Consider the following 13,954-nt stretch of genomic DNA (forward strand, 5'->3'; position numbering starts at 1 on the left):
ACAAAAAAGAAATACAATGAATGCTGGCAAAACATTAGTTCATTTATCATTTAAATATACACACAGGAATTGAAGATTTTTTTCTCCAAAAGGCTATTTATTTATTTTATTTTATTAAACTTATATTCTGCCCTTCCCACAAGCAGGCTCAGGGTGGATCACATCATTTAGACACACAATATCCATAAAATTTCATTAAAAACATTTTAAAATTCACATTGAATTTACAACTGTGATAAATACGTTTCCAAGATGACAGCAAGCATTGTTTAGCTATATTTATGAGCAATTGAACAATAAAACAGGGTGGTAGACAGGCCTGATTGGGAAATTAAAACAATAATTCACCTCCCCCTCCCTACAAGGCCAGTGGAGGCCTAGCCCAGCCTCAGCCATATGCCTGGCAGAACATCTCTGTCTTACAAGCCTGGTAGAAGGATAGCAAATCCTGTTGGGCTTTGGTTTCAATAGACAGAGTGTTCCATCAGACCGGGGCCAGGACCAAAAAGGCCCAGGCTCTAGTTGAGGCCAGGCGGACCTCCCTGGGGCCAGGGACCACCAATAGTTGTTTTTCTGCTGATCGCAGAGACCTCCAAGGGGTATATGGGGAGAGGTGGTCCCGCAGGTATGTTGGTCCCAGTCTGCTTAGGGCTTTATAGGTTAACACCAAAACCTTGAATCTGATCCGGTACTCCACTAGTAACCAATACAGCTGACGCAGTATAGGTGTTATGTGCGCCCCACTTGGCACTCCTGCAATAACACACGGAGCTGCATTTTGAACCAGCTGTAATCTCCGGACCTGACCCAAGGGAAGCCTTGCATAGAGCGAGTTACAATAATCTAATCTAGAGGTATCCATTGCCTGGATCACTGTAGTTAAGTTGTAGGTCGAGAGGTAAGGGACAAGCTGCCTGGCCTGTCATAGGTGAAAAAAAGAGAACCTGGCAACCACTGCGACCTGCACCCCCATTGCCAGGGAGGTGTCCAGGATCATTCTCAGGCTCCTAACCCTCGGAACAGGCACAAGTAGTGCTTCATTGAGAGTCGGGAGCTGGAGACCTGAGCCTAATCGCCTACAACTCAAGTGCAAGACCTCCATCTTCGTAAGGATTAATTTCAGTCGACTCTGTTTCAACCATCCAGTCACGGTCTCAAAAGCTTGCTCCAGGACATCCAGGGCCAAGTCAGGTTGGCCATCCGTTAATAGATACAACTGGGTGTCATCTGCATATTGATGGTACCCAAGTCCAAACCTTCACACCAACTGGGCAATGGGGCACATATAGATATTAAACAGTAGCAGGGAGAGTATTGCCCCCTGTGGGACTCTGCAAACCAAAGGGCAGTGGGATGACAATTTCTCCCCTAATGCCACCCTCTGTCTCTGGCTATAGAGAAAGGAGACTAGCCACTGCAGGGTGGTCCCTTGTATCCCCACATTGGTGAAGCAGTGGGTCAAAAGATCATAATCAACCGTATTGAATGCTGCTGAAAGATCCAGTAATATCAGCAGCACCAATCCACCTCACTCCAGATGTCTGCTAAGATCATCTGTAAGGATGACCAGCAATGTTTGTGTCCCATGTCCTGGGTGGAAATCGGACTGGAAAGGGTCTAGGGCTGAGGAATCCCCCAGGAAACCCTGCAGCTGTTCTGCCACTGCTCGCTCAATCACCTTACCCAGAAATGGGAGGTTCGAGACTGGGCGGTAATTGGCTGGGTTGGTGGGGTCCAAAGCTGGCTTCTTCAAAATAGGACTCACCACAGCTTCTTTTAATGCTCCCGGAAAAACTCCCAGTGACAAGTTGAGAATGGCCTCCAGGGAAGTCCATAACCCATCAGCACTGACTTTTACCAGCTATGATGGGCATGGATCCAAAGGACATGTGGTGAGCCTCACTGCTCACAGGGTCCTGTTAACCTTATCCCCAAGGAGTGGACTGAAATGATCTAACATTAGCCCTGGAGACGGCCAAGGGGTCTCTAGTTCATGTACAGTATCAACCATGCCTGGCAAGTCACTGTGGAGAGACAAGATTTTATCAGCAAAAAAGCTCCCTAAAGCCTCACAGCTAATGTTTGAATTCAAAATTTGGTGGTCTCCCTGTGATAGGGAGACCAAGGACCAGACCACATTAAACAATTTTGCTGGGCAGGAGCTTGCTGACGCAATGGAGGCTACATAAAATTCCTTCTTTGCAGCCTTCACCGCAATCTCATAGGCTTTCATAAGTGTCCTATAAAATGTTCTGGCCACTTCTTCTTGAGATCATCGCCACACTTGCTCAAGCCGTCTTAGCTCCTGCTTCTTCTGTCGTAGCTCCTCTGTATACCAGGGAGCCAGCCTGGTGCGAGGGTGAAAAGGGCAATGGGGTGTGTGTGTTCCTCAACAGCTTCAGAGAGTAGGGCACGCCAGTCCTCTACCAGCTCATCTAACAAACCGCCGGGGAGCATTAGATCCCACAGAGCATTCTGGAATCCAATTGGATCCATAAATCTGTGTGGGCAAGCATAAATCAGCTCGCCACCCATGTGGGGAGGGGGATACATCCAACTGAGCCTTCAGGACCGAATGGTCTGACCATGGCACCAACTCAGCTACGTCCAGATCCATATAAATCCTCATCCTGAAGATCACATTTAGTGTGTGGCCCGCTTGATGTGTAGGGGTCAACACAAATTAAGAGAGTTCCAGTGTTGCCATGGATATCACCAGGTCCATAGCCCGTGCCGTGAGAAGGCATCATCATCAACATGGACACTGAAGTCCCCCAGCACTAACAGTCTGGGGTACTCCAAGGCCCACCCCACCACCACCTCCAACAGGCGCGACAGGGTATCTGTTGGTGCGCTAGACGGCCAGTATACCAGAGAGATGGTCAAATGCTCCTCGACACCCCACACTAGGCCTACACAAACAGTTCATTTATCATTTAAATATACACACAGGAACTGGAGATTATTTTTTCTCCAAAAGGCTAATTAAGGGTAGATCTCTTTTTTCACTTTAAGGATCAAATGATTGACTGGTAGAGATTGAGCAAGATTCAAATCCAGTTGCACCTTAGAGATGAACTGGATTGCCATGCTATGAGCTTTCAAGAGTTAAAGCTCCCTTCATCAGATAAAAAGAGTGGAATATGGTAGGAATCTTTATAATCTAGGAAGAGGGTGGGGGGGGTATTGCAAATTAGAGTGTCAGGAAGCTAGCTATAATACATGTTGTAATGAGCTTCATATAGCAGGGGATTGAAGTGCAGAAAATCAGCGTCTCTAAGGTGCAACTGGACTTGAATCTTGCTCTTCTGTTGCAGACCAGCATGTCTACCCACCTGAAACTATCTTCATGGTAGAAACTGCTGTGCCTCAGGTCAATCCCAGTGAAATTATAGTATAATATTCAGCAGAGAAACTGGAATAGTATTATGATGACCTAAATATATTTGGATCCAAAATATATTTGGATCTCAGTCTCCTAAACTAAACCGCAAATTTCATGTTTTAAGTATGACTCAAGATAGCTTCTTGTTTCAATATAATTCTTTTGGATTTACTCTGATAACTGAGCAGAACCAAAGCAATAATTTACATGTTGTTTGTGAACTGGGGTCCTTTTCATTGTATTTATTTATTAGATTTATGTCCTCCTTTTAACCAAAAGGTCCCCACAGAGACATACAACATTTCTAAAATTCAAAATGAATCCCCCCACTTCCTATTTCACTATATTAGCTCCCTGTTAGACGGTTCAGAATGGCAGGTGCTTGGATGCCATGGACTAGATCCTTCCTTGTAGTACCTGATAACTTGTAATATCCCAAGAGCCAAGTAGGAAAGATCCAGGTTTTGCTCTTGCTCTGACATAACTCTATAGATGGGTAACCTGTTATTCTGCAATATACATCTAAAAGTGTAAGAATATATTCTGTCCCTAAAATGTGCTTTTTATTTGTGATGGACAGTGTCAGCCTAACTAGAGTTACACCCTTCTACATCCATTGCAAGCACTGGGCTTAAAAGAGGGCACCTCTGCTTAAGATGGCACAGAGACTGTCCTTTCACTTATACTGATATGACTTTGCTAGCATCACTTTCATTAGAAATAATAAGTGAATGGTGCAAAATATCGAGGGAGATACTTGAAAGCTTCATGCATTTCAACTGAAAAAAGAAAAATAAATGATGCTGTTGCTTTGGAAAAGGCCATACAGTACATTCCATCCAGCAATAAACATCTCTGTCACACTGCAGTAGCATTCTCTGACATTTACACTTCCATATCAAACATTTCTTAATGACATAGTGCATTTAGTTCACACAACAAAAAGAGTCCTGTAATCTTATAACTCACCCATCCAGCTGCCTAAAATGGTGGAGAAGATTTTCTTCTTGCTGCTGTCCTCCATCTCAGTGAATGAGAGATAGTTGAAATGACGGGTTAGACGTGGGGTGATGGCATTTCGTCCTCCACCAGGTGGTCCCATGGCACAGACAAAGTTAATATCCACCAATTTTTTAAAAGTACCTGAAAAAACATTTCAGAGAACAATGATACAACGTATGAATGCCATGTCTGGAAAGAAAATTGTTAATAATAAATTAGGCAAAGAACTTATATCATACCAATTTGTTTTCTGTCATACCAGCCTTTGTGATCCATCCATTGCCGAAGAAGCTCAATGGGAGGCTGGGCACCATAGGTTTCTAGAGCTGGCATGTTCAAGTCATCTATGAAAAATATGAAGTACCTGCCAAGTGGAGGGCCAAAGACTCCTTTGCGCCTGTAAACAGCAAGACAAGAATAAAAATGGTTGGGTAGGACACCAGTGGTAATAGTGCTTTTACTCAAGATACAAAAGTGTAATTTAAAATGAATAAATGTGCATGGAGCAACAAGCCTTAGTAAAGTTCTGTATCTTTCCTATCCACTTCTTTATAAAGCAGAGAGACATGCTGAGGAAGCCCTTGGGTACATTCAGTGTTCCAAGGAGCAAACTCTGTCTCCTCAAATACCGATGTCCTGTGGCTGTGATAATTATGATAATGTTTTGTGTGATATGCACAAAATACATTTTACCTGGGCTTCCCATGAGGGCTAGTAGATAAAACAATCAACACAGAATGATAAGAGAAAAATAACAGCACTAAAACAGATTAGGGAGAAAGAAAGCAGCCAAACGCTTGAGATAATTTAACAACAAAGGTGCATAAAGGTTCAATTTCTAGGTTATGTGAATGTTTATGACTAGGTCCAAATATGCAAGGATTTAGGAACCAGGCATTCACAAGAGTGCATCTTTCACAGATCATTTGTAGTGGAGTAAAAGTGTTTATTGGTCAGGTGCTTCTATTTCTGCCAACCCAGTCAAGACAAGCCAAGACTTTTCTTTGGTTCTATATAGCTTTGCCAGCCCCAGAAAACCACAGCAACAATTTGTCACAGCACTAGAGTTATAGTGTTTAGAGCAGTGACACTCACTCACTAAATGGTTCAGAAGCCACATGTGGCTCTTTGAGATGCCACCTGTGGTTCTTTTGACCACTGTTCCTTACCGTGGCAACTGCTGCATGTTCCAGGAAAATAAGCAAAGCTATTGCCGTTTATGGCTTATTGTAAGCAGTCAGCCCTGGCCTCCACCATGTTTAATAGCTGTTTGATAGCTGCCTGTGATATGAAAATCACAGGACCCCTGGATTAATGCAGCTTGATCTGCAGCAGGGGGAATTCCAGCCAGAGTTGCTGAGTCCCACCCGGGAAATTAAGGCATGAAAGGAATGTTTATGCTAATGCAGAGGACTGAGGTGATTTGATTTACTGCCTCTCCAGCTGCAGGCATGAGCTGTGATAAGAAAGGGTCTTAGCACATCCCAATATCCTCCTTCTGTGATGAAATCCCCACCCCAAGATCAAGGAGCAATAAATTAGCACTGATAAGTTTAATTTATCTCTGTGAATATGCATTTTCATATCTAAATTCATTAACCCAGCTCCGGGGAGATTCATTAGCAAACTGCTCCTTTGTGAGGCAGCAGGAGAGACTTTACATTTTCTTTCACACACCCCAGAAACAAGTAATTAAGGTAATAAAACCTTTGTAATTCCTAGAGACTGACCTTTTACGGTCTTTGTTCCAATGGCTGAGGGGGCTCCCCAGCCTCAGGACATGTTTTGCCCTATAAGACCCAGAGCTCTTGCCCCATTCAAACTGTTCACGCTTACTGGATCCAAGCGCTGCTCCCTTGGGGCCACTGCCCTAAGTCTCTCTCTGGCCAAGAACGCTGGGCGTTTGAAGCTTTCTTCCTCCATGGACTGCTCTACTCTCCAAGACTGGTAAATATACTTCCTCACTCACTCTATTCCAATTTCTGGCTAGCTTCCTAGGACTCTGTGTGTGTGTGCACCAACCATTTTTAATAGCCTCTTGTGTGTATGTTGGTTCTTCCTCTTTAAATAAAAATACTCTTTGATCTTAAATGCACCAAGCCCTGTCTGCTACCTTGGGGAAGGGACCCCATAAATACTGGTGGAGTTATCCCATAGTTATCCCTCTTGCATAGCCTTGGTTCTTGCTGCTAATTCCCCCACTTACTTGCAAGGAGCCCTATTCTAGGTAACATGGTTTGCAGGTACTTCCCACCTTGAAATAATCACTGAAGGATGAGTAACCTACAAGCCTCCTTGAGTTGCAGGCTTGTGCCAGAGATGGAAGAGCCCAACATCTTCAATACACACACATACCCTTCTCTGTAGCCTCTGCACTCTCATCCCAGCACCTGAGCAGCAGCCAGTACTGGTTGCAGAGAAAAGAGAGTACTACCACCATCACTGCTGCTGCCACCACTCAGCAAAAGAGCAAACTGGCTGGCAAGCTGGCTACTTCCCTGTCTCCCATCACCAGCTTGCTCTCCTCCAGGTGCCTTGTCAATCTTACTCTCTTGCTTGAGGCACTGTGCCTCATGTTGAGGAGAGAGCAGGAAGGCAGAGGGAGCCCTTTCCTTCACTCCAGGCACACTAGCATTCGCTAAAGTTCAACAGTGGTAATGCTCAAAAGTAATCTGGTGATTTAAAAGGTTATAGTTAGACATTTAATATTAATATCTTACTATATGTGTATTTGATGGGGTAGTACACAGGTCATATAATAGTAATGCAGCTCTTTTGCTTGATGGTAATTACAAATGTGGCTCTCTGCAAGTTGTGGAGTGAATACCGCTGGGTTAGAATATTGGACTAGGGCTGAGAAGACCCAGGTACAAATCTTGACCCAACCATGAAACTGGGTGACCTATCACACTCCCACACAGCACTGTTGTGAGGATAAATTGTTGGGGTGGGGAGGGAGATCACGTATGCCATTCTGAGCACTTGGATGCAAGTATAGGACAAAATATAAATCCTGTCACTATCTGTAGGATTTTCCAAAATGCCTTTTATGTTTCCCACTCTTGCACTGAAATATGGGTGCAAGAGCATGGAGACAGGCATTCCTGATGGGTGTCCCTCAACCACAGAATTTCCTTCTTTTGGGGTCTCCCCAAGGCCCTGCATCCAAAAATCTTCCAGAAGACTTTTTAATTTGGGCTTGATTTTGTCAGCCCTAAACAAGTAATAAGGTATGATGGTAAATGTGAATGTTAAGTAGGTTTTCAAATGTTATTTCAACTGGTTACTTTACACACGTTTTTACATATTTTTACCAACCCTGAGCCTTGAGAGGGGACAGGCTACAAATCCAATCTTAACAACCAATAAAATTTAAGGGACAGGTTAAAAAAAACCTTAGCTGTTCCTTAATCATTTGAGTCTTATTTTGAATTGTTAACATTGTTATGCTTAACTTACTTGGAAAATTTGGCAGATGACTAATCAATGCTAAAAATAATGAATATGAACCAGGTCAACATTATCAAAAGTAGAAATATTACAACAGAATTTTGCCTTTTATCCAACTTGCTGTCAATGAGGTCTTGGGTTTGGTTGGCTGAGGTTCGAGCAGAAAACACTAGAAAGTGGCTGATAAATTCTAGTGGCAGGTTCTTCAGTAGCTTGTCTGCAATAGTGAGTGTCTTCCCAGTACCAGTGGGACCAACGCAAAGAACCTACATGTGGAAAAGAAAGTTGTCACCACAGGGAGGATTTACTGTATAATCTCATTTTTTCTCATTCCCATTTGCCAACCACTATGCTTTTTGACAGTTCACTAGGACTGTGCCAACTTGACTCTACCAACTAAGTTGTTGAGATCTCCTTGTTAATGTGACGGACCTGACCAAGAAATTCTTTCAAGTAGAAAAAGTTAACCAAGAAGAATTCCAGATCAGTAGCCAGCTTTGTTTGATGTAAGAAAAATAAACAGCAGTCTTATGACACTAATTACTTTTTCTAGCATAATCTTCCAGGGACTAAAGCCCACTTCATCAGATTACTGGGATCACATGAAGTTGCCTTAGCCCACTGCTATATATCAAAGTCAGCAGTGTCTGCTCTGACGACAACAGCTCTCCAGGGTCTCAGGTCACAGTAACCTACTACCTGACCCTTCTAGCAGGTGACACTTAGGATTGAAGCTATATATATATATATATTTAAAAATGTTGTAAACTGCAGGGTTCCCATTACTGCTGAGGCAATACTATTACATCAGCTACACTGTCCCAGTTTGTTTTAACTGTTTGGATGTCTTAATATTAGCTGCCTTGAACACCCTGAGTTGGGTGGGAAGGAAGCATAGAAATGTTTTAAATAAATAAATACTATTATTTATTATCAATTGCTGCTATTGTGAACAGCCAATGTAGTTTTCTTTGTTAACATGTAAAATCCAAATGTGACATCTCACCCTGTAGTACCTGCATTTTATGACCTGCTGACCTTGCTCTTTTTTATAACAATTTTTTTTCTGTGTGTGTGTGTGTGTGTGTGTGTGTGTGTGTGTGTGAGAGAGAGAGAGAGAGAGAGAGAGAGAGAGAGAGAGAGGGGGGGGGGACATCTGACAGTGGGCTCTGGTCCACAAAAACTTATGCTAAAAAACAAAAATTAGTCTTCAAGGTGTCATTGACTTCTATTTATTTTTAACAAGAAAAGACATAAATTCCTACTCCGGATATTTGAGCAAAGTACTGAAGGCTAGCTTGATGGAGCAGCAAACAATCTGAATTGCTATCAGATTTACCCTACAAGAGATTCAGTTCACATACTGGTTTATGGTTAGAGAGTAACATTTCCAACAGGTACGCCATCTGGATAGTGTTCATTGTAGGAACAATTATGTCACAAAAGCTGCTATCAGGCACCATGGTAAATTCTGTACAGAAGTCCATCCAGCTCACCCATCCCACCTAAGAGACAGAGAGATACTTATGAAAGTAGCAAATAAAAACTCTTTTAGAGCAATAAGCATAGAATTTTACACAACTTATAATTCATATCCTAAAAGTACACAACGCATACAAGGTTTACAAAAAAAAAAAGGTCTCTAGCCCATTTCACTGCAGAGATACATCTTTTTCCTTTTATCTCTGCAAGGGAAGGTACTAAAGACTTACTTTTTTAAGAAAGTGAAAGCTGGGAATTCAGAGAATCTGCTGCAGGTATTGATACAATGGCAGACTGACACAATGCTATGAAAATGATAATTTAAAAAACTGCAAAAGTCCTGGGGGCCCAGGGGAGAACGAGTGGCCACTTCTGGCACCAGAAAAAGCAGCATGGTTTGAAAAGCACACAGCTGTTGCTGCTGCTCCAGGCTCCATCCCAAACCACCGGTACTAGGCTCTGCCTCCTAGTTACAGGTTTTAGCAGGGCTTTCTGGTTTGAACTGCAGCATTTGTGGGGGGTTCTTAGGTATGGATGGCAGAGAGGCTCCCTTTTTACGCTTCCCCATGCAAAGATTTCCCCATATAGTCTTTCATCTTTTTAAAATCAACCCTTATATTAATATAATGTTATTATAAGCACACACACTCTTTCCTATACTATATCTTCACGTGTGAGATGTTCCCCGCCCCCCCCCCCGCTCTAAGGCCTGCAATGAACTGTAGCAGTTTCCTGCATTGCTGTTTTATAACTACACCAGAGACTGCCTTGCACGTGTGCACTTTAATACACGTGTCTGTTTCCTGCCTGTTTATTACCTACCATGGACTGTGCCTGTCTCCTATCTCTGCTATGGACTATGTTGTACCTGCTGTTCCCTGCCTCCATGGGAGCCTGCCTCACCTGGGCCCAAGCCGCGCTGTTAGCAGCCAGGTGGCAGCCAGGGAGACCTCCAGCAAGCCTGACCAGGCACCCCCTGGTCAGTCCCCACCTGGAGTCTCCCGCGGGCCGGTCACCCAGCTTGCCCTCGCTACCGGGCAGCCTGCTAGCAAGCCCCAGCCATGCCCAGCCGGCAACCATGTTCCCAGGCAGCCAGAAGACCAGCCTGAGCAGCCTGCTGAGAGAAGCCATTTCGGAGAAGCGAGCAGACCACGTATGCAGCGGCGAGCCTCGCCTTGCTCTGCATATCTTAATAGCCGCCCCGGAGAAGAAGCTAAGTGCCGACCATCCCAAGCACTTAGGGAATACATCTTAAAGCAGCCTCCGCATTCCAGAGATGATGACGACAGGACAAGCCCTGTCCGCTGGAACATCCGTTCAACACGCCCGGATCTCCCCCTCCCTCCTTTGTCCCCTCTTCCCAAGGTGTCACAATAATACAATCAGATTCTAAGATGGCCCATCCAGGGTAGTTGTAAAGCCATTAGAACCTTTGTTTCACCCATGAGAACCACTGGGAACAGCACCAGCACCAGGGTACGTTTTGGGGTATTTAAGCTGGCCTCCCAGGCCACATGGTGCACGTGCCATTCCTATCCAGACTCCTTGCTGTCACTCTATACTGGATCTAGTGCAGGCATTAGACCATCTCATCTCACTGCTATGTCTGTGCTCCATGTCGGGATTGTGAGTATACCCAACTTCATCGCTCTCAAGTGGGCTATCCCGCTAATGCAACCGTCTCTATTTTCATACTCTGTTTTCCTAGCTCTTGTGTGTAATCTTGTATGCGTGTGCTAGTTCAGGCATACGCCACATTTAGTAAAACACGTTTTATTGTTATTTAGTCTTCCTCTTTATTGCATGAGCGTCTGGAGAGGGACCCTGGTATATTTTTTTTTTTTGAAAAAATTTTTATTGGGTTAGAATCCGTTATTTTTACATTTACATTCAATTTTCCCCAAATTTTTCATTTCTAACCCCCTCCCTTTCCCCCCCTTTTGTTGACTTCCAACAGTTTTCCAACCCTTTGTCCCTTTTCCCTTACTTCTATTAAATTTCTCTATCTAAAACAAATACATATTCTCCATTATACTAAGCAGTACATCCTTAACTACTTTTCTTATTGTATACCCAAACTGTAAGTCTTTGTTTCCATCTTGGATAAACAATTTATCCCATTTTCCAGTTTTGAATATTTCTATATATCATAAACATATATATCATAAACCATAAAAATCTTACACATTTAAATCAAACAATTTGACTTATTCTCTATGTATTACTCATTCTATCTTTTTATGGTAATTCTATATAACTCTCGTCACATAGTCAATCAATTTGACTTGTCTATACATTCAGTTTGGTGCATTATACAAATCTTATCAAAGAAAGAAAATATTGTTGATTACTCAATCCGTATATTTAATCCTTATCCTTAATTATTTTCTATCAATATTCTATTTATTAACCAATATATATCTATATATATATCAATCTGTTAATCTAACTGCTTATAAATTCACATTTATCTCTCCCCCCCCCCGGTAAAGTCACCCCCCTCTACATTTTATTATACTTCAGTAGTTCTCAAACTGCCACAGTTTTCCTCCCACCTCCCATTTCTTCTCCAGATATTGTTTCAGCTTCTCCCAATCTGTGTTAAACTGCCCTGAGTCCAGATTTCTCAGTTTTCTTGTCATCTTGTCCATTTCTGCCATGTACAGCAATTTGTAGGTCCAATCTTCAATAGTTGGCACTTCTTGTACTTTCCATTTTTGCGCATACAAAAGTCTAGCTGCTGCTGTCATATAAAATATCAACGTCCTATGATGGGCTGGAATTCCCTCCATTCCCAAGTTTAGTAGCAGGAGTTCTGGGTTCTTATTTATTCGAAATTGTAAAATTTCACTCATTTCTCTTATTATTTCCCCCCAGTACTGCCTAGCTACCTCACACGACCACCACATATGATAGAGGGAGCCCTCATGCTTCTTACATTTCCAGCATTTATTAGAAGTGTTCAAATTCCCTAGCGCAATCTTTGGTGTCATGTACCAACGATAAATCATTTTATAGATATTCTCTTTAATATTTGTACATGTCGTTGTCTTCATTGTAGTCTTCCACAAGTATTCCCATGCCTCCATTGTTATCTCTTTGTTAAAATTTATAGCCCATTTCACCATTTGTGTTTTAACTGTCTCATCCTCAGTATACCATTTCAACAGTACTTGGTATACCTTGGATATTCTTTTCTTGTCCTCTTTAAGAAGGGTCTGCTCTAGTTCCGAATTCTCTATTCGTATACCTCCCTTTACAGAGTCCGAGTTATACAAATCTCTGATCTGTCTATACTGGAACCAGTCGTAATTCGGTGATAGTTCCTCTTGCGTCTTTATTCTAAGTTTAGATGCTTCTGTTTTAGTTATTTCTTTATAAGTCAAACATTGTCTTTCGTTATCAACAGCTCTCGGGTCTATCACCTCATATGGAACCACCCACCAAGGAGTTCCTTCTTGTAGATAAATTCTGTACTTCTTCCAGATTGTGTATAGACTTCTCCGTACAAAATGGTGCAGGAACATCGAGTTGACCTTTACTTTGTCATGCCATAGGTATGCATGCCATCCAAATATTTTTTTATATCCCTCTAGGGCTAATAGTTTCTTGTTCTTTAATGTCATCCACTCTTTCAACCAAACTAGGCAGATTGCATCGTGGTAAAGTCTCAGGTTGGGCAGTTGCATTCCGCCTCTTTCCTTTGCCTCTTGTAAAACTTTCATTTTCACTCGAGGCTTCTTGCCTGCCCATACAAAATCTGATATTTTCCTCTGCCATTTTTCAAATTGTTTAGAGTCTCTGATGATTGGTATTGTCTGTAGCAAAAACATCACTCTTGGTAACACATTCATTTTAACCGCTGCAATCCTACCCAACCATGACAGATTGAGCCTATTCCATTTAATCAAGTCTCTCTCAATCTGAATCCACAATTTTTCATAATTATTCTTGAACAAATCTATATTCTTTGCAGTCAGTTCAATTCCCAAATATTTCACCTTACTTGTTACTTCACAATCCGTTGTTTCCATTAACAATTGTTGTTTCTGCTTAGTCATGTTTTTGCATAGTATCTTTGACTTCTTTTTGTTAATGAAGAAACCTGCCAAGTCTCCAAACTCCTTGATCTTATCTATCACTTTTGGCATGTTCTCCAGTGGGTCCTCTACAATTAACATTATGTCATCCGCAAATGCTCTGACCTTGTATGAATAGTCCTTTATTTTTATTCCTCGAATTTCCTCGTCTTGTCGTATTTGTATCATCAGAATCTCCAATACTAAAATGAACAACAGTGGAGACAACGGGCAACCTTGTCTTGTTCCTTTGCTTATAGTCAATTTCTTGGTCAATTCATCATTCACCACAATTGCTGCAGTCTGGTCTCTGTAAATTTCCTTAATTGCTCTGATGAATCTTTCTCCTAATTGTAGCTTTTCCATAGTGGCAAACATAAAGTCCCAGTTTAAGTTGTCAAATGCCTTTTCAGCGTCAACAAAGAAGAAACCAACCTCTTTATCACAACGCTTATCATAATATTCAATAGCATCAATCACTGTCCTTAAATTATCTCTTATTTGTCTGTCTGGCAGAAAGCCTGCTTGCTCCTCCTCTATAACTTCCGAAAGCCAC

The 13,954-nt window shown here is 42.3% G+C and overlaps 1 protein-coding gene across 1 annotated transcript in view; it reads right to left on the reverse strand.

Annotated features, from left to right (window-relative positions):
- The window catches only part of DNAH1 (dynein axonemal heavy chain 1), a 295,393-nt gene that overhangs the window by 98,260 nt on the left and 183,179 nt on the right, over nucleotides 1-13,954 (reverse strand). Inside the window, exons 43-46 of the mRNA XM_054976957.1 lie at nucleotides 9,202-9,342; nucleotides 7,943-8,103; nucleotides 4,627-4,784; nucleotides 4,355-4,528 (exon numbers count right to left, since the gene is read on the reverse strand). Coding sequence (XP_054832932.1) covers nucleotides 4,355-4,528; nucleotides 4,627-4,784; nucleotides 7,943-8,103; nucleotides 9,202-9,342 — 634 coding nt within the window. The remainder of the gene's footprint in view (nucleotides 1-4,354; nucleotides 4,529-4,626; nucleotides 4,785-7,942; nucleotides 8,104-9,201; nucleotides 9,343-13,954) is intronic.

Source organism: Eublepharis macularius, chromosome 4, assembly GCF_028583425.1.
Source record: "Eublepharis macularius isolate TG4126 chromosome 4, MPM_Emac_v1.0, whole genome shotgun sequence".
NCBI lineage: Eukaryota > Metazoa > Chordata > Lepidosauria > Squamata > Eublepharidae > Eublepharis > Eublepharis macularius.